The 17,611-nt window shown below is 41.0% G+C and overlaps 1 protein-coding gene across 7 annotated transcripts in view; it reads right to left on the bottom strand.

Annotated features, from left to right (window-relative positions):
- The window catches only part of LOC139626197 (contactin-associated protein-like 4), a 103,951-nt gene that overhangs the window by 42,622 nt on the left and 43,718 nt on the right, over positions 1-17,611 (bottom strand). For all 7 annotated transcript variants that reach the window (XM_071486469.1, XM_071486464.1, XM_071486465.1 and 4 more), the window contains 5 exons: positions 16,358-16,561; positions 8,044-8,219; positions 6,719-6,865; positions 4,617-4,884; positions 2,698-2,847 (listed from right to left, as the gene is read on the bottom strand). In XM_071486469.1, the coding sequence (XP_071342570.1) occupies positions 2,698-2,847; positions 4,617-4,884; positions 6,719-6,865; positions 8,044-8,219; positions 16,358-16,561 (945 nt within the window). The remainder of the gene's footprint in view (positions 1-2,697; positions 2,848-4,616; positions 4,885-6,718; positions 6,866-8,043; positions 8,220-16,357; positions 16,562-17,611) is intronic.

Genomic DNA, 17,611 nt, shown 5'->3' with positions numbered 1-17,611 from the left:
CCAGCTTTAAAGTGTTTTAAACTTCACTGTGATTTACTGCAGGGGTTAAAACTCACATTAATGAGGTGTTAAAAGTTAGTGATATATTGTTGAATGTGTGACATCCTGACTACCAGACTGTGAACAACACTGAATGTTTCTCAAGTTGAAAATTAATGCCAACAAAGTGACTTGTGACACAGGATGACAGACTGCGGGCCAACAGGCACTGACACTGTCATACAGGAAAGGGCTTCGACAGGTTAGTTCTCCAGTGGAAGGAGTGCGGAACAACCACTACTCTTCCTAAACCTGGCCAAACTGAGCAATCAGGGGAGAAGTTCCTCAGTGAAAGAGGTGACCAAGAGCCTGAAGGTCACTCTGGCTGAGCTGCAGAGATCCTGTGTGGAGGTGGGTGAAACTTCCAAAGTGACAGCCAGTTCTAAGCATCATGTCTCCTCCTGATGTGAAGCTGAGATTTGAGGATAAACTGTTCAATCTTGGTTTCATGAGACCAGAGAATCTCTCCTCCTCACAGTCTGAGACACCTTTAGGTGCTTTTTTTGCAAACTCCATGCAGCTTTCATGTGTCTCTCACTGAAGAGAGGCTTCTGCCTGCGAGGCCACTCTGCCTCAAAGCCCAGATCAGTGGACTGCTGCAGTGATGGTTGTCCCTCTGGAAGTTTCTCCCATCTTCACACTGGATCTCTGAAGCTCAGACAGAGTGACCATCAGGTTCTTGGTCACTTCTCATACCAAGCTCCTTCTCCCCTGATTGTAAAATACAAACGGAAGAGGTATTCATTGTGTGTAGCCTTCCCCAGATCTGTGCCTCAGCACAGGCCTGTCTGAGCTCTGCAGGCAGGTCCTTCTTCCTCATGGCTTGGTTTTTGCTCTGATGAATTGTCAGCTATGAGTTGTGTGTCTTTCCAAATCACATCCAATCAACAGAATTCACCACAGGTGGACTCCAACCAAGGTGTAGAAACATCTCAAAGATGATCAAGAGAAATGGGAGGCACCTGAGCTAAATGTCAGGTGCCATTGTAAAGGGTCTGAATACTTATGTCAATGTGACATTTCAGTTTTCCCTTTTTAATAAATATTCAACATTTTCCACACTTTATGGGCCATTGAGTTTGAATTAATGAGGGAAAATAGTGAATTTAAACTATTTAAGCAAAAGACTGCAACAGTGAAAAAGTGAAGGGGTCTGGATACTTTCTGAATACACTGTATGTCTTATTTGAGCTCTTAGCATAGGCAGACCTGTCATTAAAACCACTCATGCCTGTGAATCAGCTCAATGTCTTATCCGTCAGTGATTCATGATGCTTGAGGTTGATCCTGGATGGTGCCAATCTGTGGCCAAACGCAGCGCTCCTGCTCAGGGCTCCGCAGGCTCTAATTACAGTCAGCCCATCACGCGCACAGTTCGACACCTCCCAGCAGAGGAGGGGGAAATGATGACTCACTGTTTATTGTCACTTCGAATTTTAGGAGCTTAAAAGAAGATTTTGTAGGAGTTCTCTTTTCTTATGGCAGTGACAATGATGCACTTAGTCATTGTCACTGCACACACTTAGTCATAGCATCCAAGTTGCATACTATCAATTTACTGTAGCTTTTTAAAATTCATTTCAGCATGATTCATTATAGTGGACAAACCCACTGTAATTCTTTTTCATCATATTAAGACTGTGTTCTCCGTTTGAACTGGTAACACTTAAAGCAGAATATAAGCTTGTGTTAAATGGTTCATAATGCACTATAATGTACTTGTAAGCAGTTTCTTAATGTAAAAAAGTACTTCCTCTTGTGTGCACTTATAAATACGCTGTTGGTCCCACTGAGGTTTGTTGTAAAAATATAAAATATGTCTTCAGAAGAGAAAAGATAATTGTTGTGACTATACTGTACATTAACAAACACTTAAAATGTCCTTAAATCTGCTTAAAACTAAATTATAGTGTCTTACAAACCAACTTTTAAATGTTTATATACCTCCAATAAATATTAAATAGGGTTACTGTTGAACATTCATGTGACACATTCTCATGAATAGACTATGATATGTGTGTAGTGGCTTAATGTGCATGTCCGCAGCATATACTATATCTTAATTTGTACATGAGTGTACAAGAGCGTGACTTGGAGGGTGAAATATATACAAGCCCTGCAAATAAAAGGGAAGGTGATGGGAGAGAGAGAGGAACATGTGCAAAAGGAAAGAGGGAAAGAGGCAAGAAAAAGAAGGAAGGGGAGAAAGATCATCTGAAGGGAGGAAACGTCAAAGGAAAAAGAGAGGAGGAGGAGGATGAGGAGACTGGCTCGAAAGAGGGACGAGAAAGAAGAGGGGAGGATGAGACTGAGCAGCTTTATGACTTCATCCGTCTCTGGGGGTGGGCACTAAACCTCCGAAGGAGATCTGGAGATGATAATTACTACCTGAGCACCTCCATGAATTTTAACCAGTTGTAAATGTCCATGTCAGCAGTTTTCCCACAATCCTCACAGCAAAATATTTCAAGTGCAAGTTATGATATTTAACAAGAGGAAGCTTTTAGATGAAGAAAACTCAAACCCTCCTCCAGCTGGAAAAACACACCGTCTGTCCTCAGATGCACCAGTGTCTGTGAACTAAGTTTCTAAAACATGGCTAACAAGCAGAAGAAAACAGAAACAGCACACACAATGAAGGTCATAATGTCTCCTTACCACCGAAGAAGAGCTGAGTCTCTGTGGTCAGAGGAAGGGGGATGCTGGTGTGAGCGGTGGCTCCTTCATCTTTGTCCACTGTGATGCTCAGACGATCTTGTCTCGAGTTCATCTCCACCGAATGCCACTGACCATCATTCAGACCTGAACCTAAAACAAACACACAAACAAATGTACAAATATTAATTACATTTTTTTTTTTAACATTTGCACACTCGCATTTCTCTACACTGAGTTAACTCTTTACAAAGTCAGTGCAGCAGCAGTCAGTGGGGACTAAACTGTGAATCACTTTTCATTGCGTTGGCACAAAGAGCCGTCTTTAGACGACAGCTTTCAAGTTTCAGCAACTGTTTTCTCACTCAAACTCAACCACCACCAAAACTCTGTGTATTTGGAGTTCATTTAAAGACTGTTGTTAAAATTGTTAAATTCTTGCTCTAAAACTAACATAAGACAAAATTACTGCATGAACTCCTAATTGTACCGTACAACACTGAGCACCTGTTTTTATTCCTTGACGGCTTCTGTGAAAGTCTTGTGTCAGGTGAATAAAGGGGACAGGTGAAGCTGAAAATAGAATGATCTGTGATTGTACAGGACAATGTGGTGTTCACATTCTCTCCCAGTCACACAGTAGAAGTTTTCTTCTCTTCGTGGAAAGTTTATGATCGCATGTCTTTCTTGGACAGAATAAATTCTGGATGTCTGGACATATCTGCAGAAGATTGACAGGCTGCAAATAGATTATTTCCCAGGTATATTAAAATGAAAACATATACGCTAAGATATATATAGGGAATATGTAAAGTTTTGTATTGTTTTGTGCAGTTGGAATTACTGTATGTAAAAAAAAAACCCAGCTGAAGCATATTGCAGCCATCTGAGTTTGAGGCAGAACAGCTCATGTTTTGATGGAATCATGGTTCATGCCAAATAAATAAACAAAAGGGAAACTAGGTCAAACAAAATAGTTATGCATATTGTAAAACCACCTGTTGGCACCCTGCTCAGTTCACTTTGCCTCTGGGTGATACAGTCTTGTTATTGGAAGACAAATGTTGTCAGGGTCAGCTGATCTTAAAATACAGATGAAGAATTTTGGTTGAATTAATGCATTTTGGATGTGAGATTAACAATTATAAAAATCCTAAATGGTTTTAAGTAATTCATGTTTTCATTTTAAAATGACCTGTGATTGATTTTATTGTCTTTCCTGTCTCGGTTTGGCAGCAAATCAACCCTGTTTTAGTTCCTGAAGCTTCGTGAGGATGATTCACGGAGAAACGCAGATTCTGAACCTTTTGATGACCCAGAATCTAAATTGGAAAAAAATATGAGAAAAAACCCAACACAACTATTTACTCACTTTTTCAGCAGCAGCTCAAGGTCTTTCTCAGCAGATTGAGTTAAACAAGGTTTACAACTTTCCCACCCTGTGTAAGACCTGTTATCAGAGTTCCATATTTAGGTCATGTGACTTAGCTCCAGAAAATCTATGTGGATTTTTTTTACACAACTTTACACAACTTTTTTCCAAGGTCAGGAATAAAGTATTTTTGATCAACCTAATGTTGAAAATTCTCTGAGCAGTTTCAGACCACAAAAGTGTAAATAATCTCATCACCTCCGATATATTCTCCCATGCTTGAGATTTTTTTCACACAATACCATCTGGATCTGAGAGCTGAGTTGAATAACTGCAGCAACTCAGAAACACATACATTTAACTTTTCCACCATTTTTCTTTTCTGTCAATGCCAGCATCCCACTGGATCTACGTTTTGGAGATCAGTGTATTTGGGGGTCAAAGTTCACCTCAGTTAAAGTTGTGAGAACATGTTCTGCCATCTGTTATTCACCCGAACAGCACAGTCAACAGATTGACAGAGGGTTTATAGGATCATGGTGGGACATACCTGCACTAAGCTCCAGTGGGGCCCTCCCTGCTTTACTGATGCGTAGACGGAGTCTGGCCTCACTCAGGTACAACCAGACTATGCTCTCCAGCTGAGGGAGTTCAAAGGTCAAGAGCAGCCCCACCTTGTTCCACGTCCTGAACTGCAGCGCTATAACGAAAACCCCCGATGACCACGATGTCAGTCCGGGCAACTGTAGGAAGCTTTGGGAGTCAGTGAACGTGACAGCGACTGAAACTGGCTCAGCACAAGAAAAGGTCACATTGCCCTGAGAAAGAGAGGGAGGGGGAGAGAGAGAGAGAGAGAGAGAGCAATGATTATAAAAGAGATAATAAAACATGAATATTCATCAGTTGCAGAGGCTGACTCAGTTTAACTTGATGTCACAGAGGTCTCATCAGCAGCTCTCTGAGAAAAGACACCTGTATTACCATACTGATATGAGCGGAGCAGCTAAAACAAGGTGGAAAACCTGAAGCATCTGAGTCACATTATCTCTTAATCCCAGCATGGCACTGGGAAATAGAACTGATACAAAAAATAAACTGATTTAAAGCTAGAATAATCATTTCAGCACATTATAAAAACAAAATCAACTGTGACTCTATAGGAAAATAAAGACACCCGTATCATTCAGAGGTCTCCTACACAACAATGCAAATCACACACAAACGTAAAATCATCACAAAAGCTTTTCTGTAGTGATTAATACAAACAGGAAAGTGCAGTTTTCTCTATGTCCCTCCTTCATTCTCTACCTCCTTGCCTCAATGACTCTTTTTCTTCTTCTCTAGTTTTTGCTTTGGGCTTTGTAACTCCCATATGTGGATGTGATGACATTGGTGATGATAATGAAGGAGATTATGAAGATGCTTATGACAATAATGATGATGATGATGATGATGATGATGATGATGATGATGATGATGAAGGGTGCAAAAATAAGGGGGGGATGATGATGCAGATATAGAAAATAATGATGATAATAATAATAATCATGATGGTGACCACTAATATAATGATGAGACTGACACAGAAAAGAGAAAAAGGAGGAAGGAGGAGGAGGCAAAGCTCAGCGTCTGAAGTCTGAAGTGAACAAAAGTGATCCACTTGTTCTGAAGTTTGCATTTGATTATAGTCCTGATAGAGGACGTTAATGACTGAGAATCTACAGGACAATCAATCATTCATTACCAGCATGATCAAGAGATATCCAAGGATACAATTACAGGACTTTACCAGGATCAAGAGAGTGTTTCAAACCATGTCAAGTAAAAGTAAAAAATAAGTTTGTGTCTTTGTTGACCGTTAACTTGCATCGGGTCATTTGAGGCAAAGCCCGACTTGCTGGCAGTGGAAAAAGTGCAGTGGTTTAGTGGTTCAGAGTCATTTAGACCGTAATATGGTTCAGAATTAATTCATGACATAAAAACATGTTTGATTGCTGATGTTATTTATGGTTATTCTACAATTTAGGGTCAGTGCCTGGATAAATTAGTTTAACAAGACCAGCTGAAAGCCTCGTATACAGGTAGCCGCACATGATCACTATGCGAAATTGAAAAGTGTTGAAAACTTTTGTGGAACTGTAAATGTTGTAACACTGTAAAGAACTACTTTCAATGTAAAGCAGCTAAAATGTTGGAAAAGTTGTTAAATGTTGCTAGACACTGGTTTCCAACCTGGCGTCTGGACCTGCCAAGCGATCACAGGATAAAGTAGATGTAAGACGATTAACTGAAGGGAAGAAAAAAAAGATACAACACTTTTCTCAATTTAAAAACACTGACACTTTTACTGAGAATTTTATCCTTTGGTGACATAAATCTGTTAAAATGAAACAATCTAAGAGAACATCACACTAGTCGAAGTGTTAATAGACATGTGCAACCTGTTAGTGTCATGAGAAGACATGACTATTTGCTACAATGAGTCATAAGTCAAAAACTTTTAGAATCACTTGTACTCGTCACATAAACCCTTTCACATCTCAGCTCTGTCGCTCCCCCACTCAATCCTAACACATCTCAACAATCTTTGTCCCTCTGGTGAACTGTGCCTGGCAGATGATGCTCCAGAGATGCTGAGACACTATAGCTCACCACTGCAGTGACCTGGTGGTTGTTCTGTTTAGCCAGGTTTATCAGGTTGAGGTTGTTGTAGAGCAGGTTTTCCAGGCAGCCATGGAAATTCCTATTGGACAAGATGGGTTTCTGCAGCCCATGGCTCTGGACAGCTCCCACACTCAGCTGCACACACAAGAAAACAACACATGTGACACAACACATGAGGCTCCAGAGGAAAGACACACACAGAGTAAATGACATGCCTGGGAGTAAATTACTATAGCTGATGAAAAACACTCTCTCGTTAGTCTCCTCTGTCTTAAATGAACGTATTTTATTCTGGTAACAGGAAACAAGCTCCACACATCAGAAATAGCAAAGAATTAGATTTCCCATCCTACCAGCCTATTATACCCAAACTACATTAAGGATAAGGTCATAAAGTGGAGGGATATATGGCTCTCTTTTCCCTGAATAACAAATTCCAGTCAGAACCAGTTTCCAACAAGCCTTCCCAGCATGCCATTGGGAAAAACCTTCACAACTAGACTGTCTGAACCACCTCTCACATTCAATGTTGCAATGCTCTTTTTCAGTTATACACCAGAAGCCGTAATATCAGAACTTCCTTACTCGCAGATCCTATCTTAACTGTTTGGTAACCAGGGTAATTAGGGTGAGGACCTAATAAAGGAAAAAATCCATCACAGATTAAAAGTTACTTACCCTAACTTAGGATAGGAGGTGTGTTACAAACACATCCTAGCTTTTATTGCATTTTCACAACTAATGAAATGTCAACAGATGAAACTTAATCACTGAGAGGCTTATAGCAGTCCTTCACGACGGCCTAAAGTGTTGTAGTTTGGTGACCAAGTGCCTGTTAGCAGATAAAGGCTACTCCAGGCCATGATCCCACAGTTAGCTGAACAACTGTGACCAACTTTGTAGAGGCCGACCCAGCAACGCGGTTCTTTGTACATTTCAATGAGAAATCTAATAGGTTACATAAATACCTCAGTGAGCTGCGATGAGAAAAGTACCCTTGGTTGCTAGGTAACGGGCATAAAAGTTGATAACCGATGTTGGATTGATATTCAGATAAAATAAGACCCCAGATGATTTCAGTGATTCAGTAACTTTACATACCAGTAGTTGTAATTGTAATAATTGCTGCAGGAGGCTGGAGGATTTTTTGGGCCACAATTGGACAACATGAACTCTAGCTGAATATAGCTGCCCTGTTCTCTACAGTACAAAACTACAATCTTTGTGTGGCCACCTCTGACGTGTACAGGGGGTGAATGTCACATTTTAAATATAGTATCACTTTAAACTATGTGTTTTTGTGTGCTATTCACCTGGTGAATGTCCCAGTGGCTGAGCTCAGCTGGTGTGTGAACCTGCTGCGTGTTTTTATCCACAGTGAGGTTGAGGTGAGTGCTGAGCCGCTCCAGCTTGACGTGGTGCCAGTGCTGGTCGTCCAGCAGAGAACCCACAGACACGAGAAGCTGACCACCAGAGGATGAACTCATACCTGAAAGAATAAGAAAAATCAATCCATTATATTGTCATGAGGGTGCATTTTAATAGCTTAGGAACGGATAGAGGTTAATGCAGAAATCCTCCTATGTGCACAACCTGCTGAGGATCTTTGATTGTTTTTTCCGTGCTGTATACCTCAAACAATTCAAGGTCAGCATACTGTGTGACCCTCTCCATAATGCATTTTTAACAAGGACAAACATGCTTGAAGGGATCAGTTTAAAATATGTCTTCTTTCTGGCAGCAGGAAAACCTCAGAGGTTCATGTTTGATTTATCAAAACAAGAAAGAGTCACGGAGACGTTGCAGCTTCAGTGGAACATTTTCATCTTTGTTTCAAACGGGGAGCAGGTCACTGAGGTCACCAGCTCTCATTAGAGACCACATATCTGTATGCTGGAGGGGAGGAATACGGAGCATGATAAATGATGATGCTGCAAAATGATAGCAGGACATAATTAATGACAGACCCAACACCAGCAGGTCCAAATTGGTGGATCCATCCCTGCATTCTCAAACGTGTTGGGAGAGAAAAGAGTTTCTGCTGACAGTAGGAGCTACAGCAGAAGAGGAGAGAGGTGCTCACTCATTAACTATGAAGGACATTTTACTCATGACAGACAGACAGGTACAGACAGTGGTTTTGATGACAGCTTTTCCAAAAAAGTCAACCTATTCATTCAGTGACTAAGCCATTTAACAAGGTGATATATTTGATTACAGATTCAACAAGTGGAAATCAAGAGGGTGAGATCAATACAAGAACACTGAGGGAAACAATTATAGAAACACTTAACTTTCCTCCATCAAACGCCCTCTACTCTCTGTCACTCTTAATATTCCCCATTCCTCCTCTCCCTCCTGCGTGCTCCTGAGGAGGGAGTTTCATTTTGAGAGCACCCAAACTTGCTGTCGTCATATCGCCCAGCTGGAAGGAACGCAGCTGTGTTACACCGCAATAACAGCTTGATTTATCCACAGTGAACGGACTAATATTGAATGTTGTTGTCTTTAAGCAGAGGAGTCTGCACTGAACACTCCATTCCTCTGCCCAGGAGTCTGCCTTTCCAGACAGCTCCCCGAGGCAATATCACCTAATCATATTCCGTTTGCTATTCCATTATGGCTCTTCGCTCAGGCTCTAAATCTGTTTATGAAGGACGACAATGACAGGTCTTATCAGGAGACAGACTGTTATAATTGTTTCAGGATCCCAGCATCACGTGGTGCCAGTATTTGAAATACAGCGTGACTGTAAAAATAATGTACTTCCTCTAAACCAATTCTCAGCTTTAGTCAGAGTAGGGAATTGAGTTTACTACCATAAAACAAACTGGGGGGAGGGGGGGGGGGGATAGCACAGAGATATTCATGGTGAGAAAGTCACTGCTGTTTCAGGTTTCTCTCTCTGAGTCCCTCTCCTATTTAATCACTGAGGTTTGAAAATTTTACAAATCATACAAACAGAGTAAAGTGATTACGAAATGAGATGAATACATAAAAATTAGTGATATACAGCACAGACTGAAACTCAATAACCAGACTAAGACAGCCACTCTTATGAGGATTTTAATTAAACTGGGTTCGTATTAGCATGCTAAGTGCAAGCATGCTAACATAGCTACAACGATAATGTACACACTAGCACATTATCATGCTAACAGTTAACATTAGTTTTGCAGGTATTTGGCTAACTTAAGTATTGTGGTGAGTTAGCATGCTAGCAGCTAAAATTAGCAGCTATTAAAAGTTTATTTTTCCTCTAAAGACTAAAGCTTTTAAATGTAAAATAAATCACCAAATTAATGAGTAAGAAAGAGTGTATATTTCAACACCACTGTTTAATAGCACCTTAACACAAAACTACACGTAACTATGTAGTTTCAAAGGGAAAACTTTCAAAATCAAGGCTCAACTTTGATAATCACAATCTTTTGTATGCGCCAAGATAAATTGTGTGAACAACAAAAAATATGATCTATGTTGTTTGGCATTATGGTCATATTGTAATGACGAACTGCTCCTTTGAACTAAATTCAGCTTTGCAAATTATGCATATTACTTTTGTTTTCAAAATACTTCCGTCAAGCAGCTTTTTAGATTTAAATTTTCCGCCTAAAACTCCCTCACTGCTTGTCTCCATCTTCAGCTTGTCTTTGGCCGCAGGGATGAGTCTCGCCGCTGCCGTGTCATAGGTCAGCACCCACACAGGAAGTAAACAAAACTGTGGTGGCATTAATTGCGTTGATTTATTTTAACGTGTTAAGTATTTTGAAATTAATCGCAATGATTAACATGTTAATTTTGACAGCACTGATAAATACACTTTGATACCACGTACTTTTATTTGGTAGGATGGGTCAATAATAACGCTGAGCATTAGTTAACGAGTAACTAATAGTAAGACTCTGGGAACTATTAATACACCTAAAATTGTCAGTGTACTTGTTTTTTTTCTTGCCCCACCCCCCCAAATCATTTACATCTGCCTTTCAATTATGGGACTATGTGTGGAACTTTTTTGAGATACAAACTGCTGCTGCACAGAATGATCCAGCAGTAAGCAGCCCATTACAGAGCAGGGCAGTACAGTAAAAGCCCCTCTGCTATCTTTGCTGTTCCAGGCTCCTCTGAAAATAGCGACGCTGCTGACTGAAACTCTTACGAGGCTGTTTACAACAGAAACTCCTGGAGGCTCACTCTAAATCACTATAGACTAAGTGGAATGAAGTAAGCAAATGCAACAGTAATCACCACGATTCACAGTCTTCCATTTTCTCTGCCAACTGGCAGACTTTGTCCCGAGAGATTCATCTCTTTTTCAAGAGCACTCTGCAGATGCCTGAGGGAGGATCTGGCTGAAGCTTTTGTCGTTTTGTGCGATTAGTGAGAACCTTTGTGATCGTGCTGATGTTTGTTACTGTAAAATCTGAAATAGGCTATTCAGTTTTTTTTATAGTGCAAAACCACAACCAGCAACCAGAGGCCCACCATAGCAAGTCCTTATCATTGAGAATACAAAGAAAAGACAAGCGTTTGTTAGCATGCAGCTTGCCCTGCACGCCTCTGTGATGCCATCCTAATTTAGTCAGCAAAACGTAACAGCATTCGTCCAGAACGCACTGGACCAGGACAGCGAGGCCCTCAGTATATTTACTACAGTGTATTGCAGCTTTCCCGGTGACAGTTCAGAAATGAACTGAATTATGAAGCAGTGGGCCAAATTATAGCAAAATGACATTTTGATAAATGTAAAGCAGAGAGGAAATGAGATGGTTTTGGATAGCGGACATAAATCTTAATGAGCCAGCCAATTTATTTCAACTGCTTGGACAGCTACAGGCAGATAGGAGGGGGGTATATCACTCACTGTTGTATTTATTTGTCTGTTTGCCTGTCTGTCTGCTTGCTCACTGGGTGCTCATCTGTCGGTCTTTGTGTTTTCATTCAAACATTAATTTGCGCAAATGGCTGTTACTCACTGACGAACCGAAACACATCTGCTCTTTCTCAGCTATTTATGTTTGTGTGTATATGAGCTATACGTACCCCTGATGCTCAGTGTTAGCCATCATTAGCCATCCTTAGGACCTCTGTGTCTAAGCCTGCTTGTTTTCCTCATGAACCAACATGCATCACTGTTAAAGAGAGGCTCGGGGCCAACAGGACCAGATTGCCAAAGAACATCTCAGGAAATCTCTCACACTGTGCTATGGAGATAATACATCTGAATCTTCAGCTTTTATCTTTGCCCCCCTAGTTTATCTCCTCTCCTCTCCTCTCCTCTCCTCTCCTCTCCCATGTTTCCTCCTCTCCTCTCCTCTCCTCTCCCATGTTTTCTCCTCTCCTCTCCTCTCCCATGTTTTCTCCTCTCCTCTCCTCTCCTCTCCCCTCCTCTCCCATGTTTCCTCCTCTCCTCTCCTCTCCTCTCCTCTCCTCTCCTCTCCTCTCCTCTCCTCTCCTCTCCTCTCCTCTCCCATGTTTCCTCCTCTCCTCTCCTCCCTCTGAGCTATTGATCTAAATTACACTGTCTACAGACTGCAAACTCCTGGGAGAGTAAGAGGGAGGGGAGGGCTGTGTGAAAGACAGGGGGAGAGAGAGAGACCAAGAGCTAGCAATTGAAAAAGGAAAATAATCGCCTCTGAAAAAAAAAAAAAAAAAAAACTAGCAGGGCCAGAATTGGGGCGACATATGAGAAAGCCTGTGATAAATAACAATGGAAAGGGAGGAAAATAGAAAAGGCAGAAAAAGAAAAGGTAGGGGGCAGCAAGGCGGGCAGAGAAACAGACAGAGACAGAGGAAGAAGCCTGAAGTGACAGCACTGTGATTGAGGCAGAGCATGTTTTTATTTTTCCGTGTTGGTTATATTGCTGGATTATCATAGCTCAATCTAATCTTTGCGCCGTTACAACAGCTATGGGTGTTTATTTTCATTCCCGGCTTCCCAGAGTTCTTTGAGCACTTTGTTGACTATCAACCGGGGTCTAGCAGGCAGATGTGACAGGCGTCACTCAGGGAGCTGATGTCAGACTGATGGTGTTTGCAGATGACACCTCAGCTGACAGACAATACCACCAGGGGATTAATGCTCTTCCACCTCTTCCCAACTACAGGGCACTGGATGATATTCTGTTTTCATTGTAGGATTGTGGAGCGGGAGTGACAGAGGGAGGTTAAGACAACTGCGAAGGGTGGGAGCAAGCAGAGGGAGGGTTGAGTTGAATACAGAAAATTTAGAGTTTCACTGAAATCTGCTTCATTTTTCCAGGAAAAGTTTCTGTTGGAACCTGAAGTGAATACTTAAGACTTTGGATGTACTAAATGAAAGACACCTTCTCCAAACATGACTAAGATTGTAGCTAAATAATCAACTCTGCCCTTGAAATTCTGTTATTACGGTAATGTACTTGCATTACCATTCCTGCTGCAGCAGTTTCCTCCAACTGTTTTTCCTGCTAAAATGGCAGCTTACATTTAGGTTGTGTATCCAAATTTTTTTTTTTAGAATAAGTGTGCATGAAGTGCAGTGCAAAATATGTAAAAGGGAGCAATGGAGGCTGATCAACATGCGGCTTAATCAGACATGCAAGCCTCCGGGGGGTGACATTCAACAGGTGGGGTGCATATATAGCCACAGCGGCACAACTAAATGTCCAAGACTAATGCTCTCATTACTAATTTCCACGTAGTGAAATGTGCCACAAAATTGGGTGAGCACTGCTGTGGACACCCAGCACCAGTGTGTGCACCTGTGTGACTATAATATGTAGCAAAAGAAAGATGCCTTCACCCACCATCATTGAAATGCTACCATGTCAATGTTGGAAATAAACACTAGACCTGCACCTTGAAATGCTGTTATTATAGTAATAGAACTGAGTCAACTTTCCACCTGCAGTACTTTCCTACTTTTCATGCTAAAATCGCAACTGACATTTGAGCTGTGTAATGAGCATCAAGTGTGTAAAACTGTTAAATATAAACCAGAGCGTAGTGAAATTTAACGAGTGGAGCATCAAGTATATACAGCCTCAAATAATGCAAACAACAGGCAACAATATGTCTGCATGTGATGGATTTTCTTTCACTGCCACTGCAGACAATTATAAACTCAGGTCATAGACTGTCATCTTTCCACATGGTGAAAAGTGCAAAAAATTGCAAAAAGTTTGGGGAACATTCCTGTGGAAGTTTATAGAACTTGTGTTAAATTATGTTTTGACCTTTCAGTCCTGCTCTTACCTGAGCAAAGAGCAGATACTCAGCTGCTTTACCCGGACTGACAGTGACAGTGTATCTGCTTGGTCCCACTGGTTTCACCTGAATGTCCAGCCACCATCAGTGTTGCTCTAGTTCCACTAGTCTTACAAATAGCTGATAACTAGCATCTCCTCTGCTATCAGAAACATTTCCACTCGTGAATCAAGACTAGACCTGGCTTACATTAGGAAGTTATGGTAAGAGGATATTCTGAAAAACGGAATATCAAATTCTGAATGATTGACGAGGAGTTTTACATGAAATATATCATTTTAGCAGGAACTGTTGCTTCAGTAGAACTGAATAATACCAAATAAAAGGAATAGTTGGATAAACTCAATTTTATGATTAATTATCCACAGTTACACATTTGAAATGTAACTTCATTTAAGACGAGAAAACTGATTTCACTAGAAAAATTGTTTGATATTCCAGATAAAATTACAGAAAACCCCCTAAATGAAGGAAGGAAATGAATGGTTACTGAGCCGAGCGGTAGAGTATGCCGGCAGCCAGATGGCACCATCGATGAAGGTTTGCCATATGGCGATAATACGACGGCCTGGCAGTCCGACAACATCTCAGGTTTAACCTCGTTCACACTAACACATACACATATTTTCTCCCATAGCCTTCACAGTGCCTCATCCTGTGCAGGCAGAGTCAATGGATCATGCTATGCTGTGCTAGCCCACTGTGCTCCACCGACTTCATGTTGCAAGCATCTATCATGGAGTAAAAGAGAGAAAATATGAGAGGAAGTCGAGCTGCGAGAGAACTGAATGAGAAAGTTTGGGGAAAACCTGAGAAGAACTGCACAACAAGAGTAAACAAGAGTTCCACGTCAAATGATGCTGTCCTCCTTCACAGCCAATCAACAACATGTATGTTTCTTTGTAGTCAACTGTAACCTCAAGCCTGCAGTGGTGAATTGCATCAATTCCCCAAGTTTCATAAAAGTCTGAGTAGTTTATCTGAAATGTTGTCTGGGATATATGGATGAACAAACAAAGACTGTGCTGAGCTCATTAGGAAAAGTAGAAAGAAGCATAATTCTCCTGAGTTTCTCAAAATTGGATGAGTGGTATTTTAGAAACCACTTTTGACAAACACATCAGTAAACCGGCAGATGGATGGAGACCAACTTGAAGCTCCCTTTCACTGTGAGGACAAAAATGTGCTGGATATTAAATTCCTTACATAGACAGGGGATGGTGGAGGCTCTATAGCCTGAATGAGCGCATAATTACACTGCACGGTTTAGGTGTTTAAACATTTACTCAGAGCCGGGAACAATAACTGAACGACAAATGTGCAGACAGACAGAGCTGCAGGGTTTGCCGGCAAGAGTCATCATAAAGAACTTCCAAAATAATTTAAATGATTAAATTAAAATATCCAAAGTTCCTGTGGCTCTCGATCCTGGTGCTCAGTCGACTGCTGCTGTTTATTGTCCTGCCAAATACTTAAATGTATTCAAGTGTAAAAGACATCCACTGTAAAATAAATAAATAAATAAAAACACCTCTAAATATAATAGAGTTCTTACTCTATTACACTTAGAGGTGTTTTAAATTTTTTTGTCCCCTATATTTGTATAGCATGCTGTCACAGTCTGCTCGCTTTCTGGCACAGGAACATATATGAACAATGAAACGTGCCCTCTCAGCCGTGTTCGTGGTGTTGGAGCCCTTCAGAGGATTTTTCATTCAAATATCAGTCTAATAATATAACTTGCTGTGGTCTGCATTGACTAACAGAGTGTGAGGAAGTCTGTGCTGCGGTTTTTTGAGGTGATTGAATTATTTATTATTTTTATTTATATGTTAGCACTGAATAGCAGGTATTAGTGTCTGCGCTTCCCATCCCAGGCTTGTTGGTTTAGCTCATGAAGTAGCTAATTAGCCAACAAATTTGTGAGCCTTGGGTCCAGCGAGACACCCAGCTGTGCTAACAATGCTAACAGGAGCATATGCTTGCACCAGTTGTGAAACCACTGCACTGAAATCTCAGCTTCACATTAATATACAGTCTATAATAGTGGGGAACCACAAAGGTATTGCAAGTGGGCCAACAAAATTAAATTATTATTATTATTTTTAACCTTTATTTACTCTATTCAGGGACATCCACACCTGGAAGCTGCCAAGTAAAACTGGAGTCTGACCTGCTGGCCACAAAGCAGCTCCACTGGAGCACATGGGGTTAAGAGCTTTGCTCAAGGGCACCTTGGTACCTAGAAATGACAGCCTAATCTTTACGTATTTTATATCTGGACTGTTAGCCTGTGCCTGTGCTGTAACATGTGACCTTCTCCCCAGGGATCAGCAGGTTTCATCTCAGCCACATGTTGGAAGAATAATGTTGTACCTTGTTGGTGGTAGAGCAGCAGCCGTCCTTTCTCCAACACCAGAGTGAGGCTGTGATCCCTCTGTCCCTCTGCGTGGAGCAGTGTCCCAGAATTCTTCAGGGTTTTAAACTTCAGCGAGATCGTCTCCATCGCCGTCGGGCTCGGCCTAACACTCAGCCTGAAGACCAGACTGCTGCTGCCATCAAAGTTTGCCACGTCAGAAGCTGCAGAACAACACACAGCAGGAGGAGGAGCTTCATTATTCAATTTCAGATACACTTAACATTTTTTTTAGCGCCTTTATAAATTTAAATTTCATTCTATGCAACAGTTTAATGTAAAATTACAAGCTTAGTTTTTTGGTAAACAGAAGCCAATAATACAAACCATCTACCAAACAGTTGTGAGTGAAGACAAAGTCACTCACTTAAAAATGACTGATTGCTGTGGCCGGTGGCGGTTCTAGCTTGTATGACAACCTGGGTCATTTCCATTCTTACTGAACATTAAAAAAAAACAATGTGGTTCCTGTGCACCTAAAAACAGCATCCCATACTCTCTAGTGAAGAACATCCTTTTTATTGCTTGAACATTATTGATTCCCTCTGAGTGGATCATTGCTAATGAGCATGAAAACCTCTGGCCCCTTAATGTACAAACACTTCAAAACACCACAGCAAAACCATGTGGTGGAGTTTCTGCTAACAACTACAGAGCAGCAACCGCAGACCTTTATAAGACCAGTGTGAGTAAATCAATTTTACTGGTGTGAGCAGAATTCATGTGAATCTGCATGATAAGAAAACAAATGTTTGGACAGTATTAGCAGATTTTCTGTCCCAGCTCAGATTAAAAACTGATGTCATGTTTGCAGTGTAGAAAGTGACCCAGGCAGCATTGTATGTTCATCAAATATGACTAAAAGAATCTCCCAGTCAGTTTATTATGTTTCCGTACTTAGACTTTATGAAGATGTTATGTGCAGTGTTCTGTTTTCACTATGTCAAATTCTTAAAGTGTAGTTTGCAGTTTTATTTCACACCACTGCTGATAATAACAGCCAGTTACGCCACATTCTTACACGATGTGACATGTCGAAACTGTGAAGCATGAAACAAAGAACCTGAGTCTGTTTACACCATGGAGCGATTTCCCTTTGTACCATAAAACAAATAACAAAACTTACTGCAACAAAACCAACCCAGTATGAAATGCAGTATATAAAGGAGGATACCACTCTTGTAGGTTATGTCCAGCATCTTTAATCTATCACT

The sequence above is a fragment of the Trachinotus anak genome, unplaced genomic scaffold, assembly GCF_046630095.1.
Source record: "Trachinotus anak isolate AG129_WGS33_773 ecotype Australia unplaced genomic scaffold, CSIRO_AGI_Tana_v1 ptg000010l, whole genome shotgun sequence".
Taxonomy (NCBI): Eukaryota; Metazoa; Chordata; class Actinopteri; order Carangiformes; family Carangidae; genus Trachinotus; species Trachinotus anak.
Note: the sequence above shows the minus strand (reverse complement) of the source record. Positions and strands in the feature narration are given on the sequence as shown.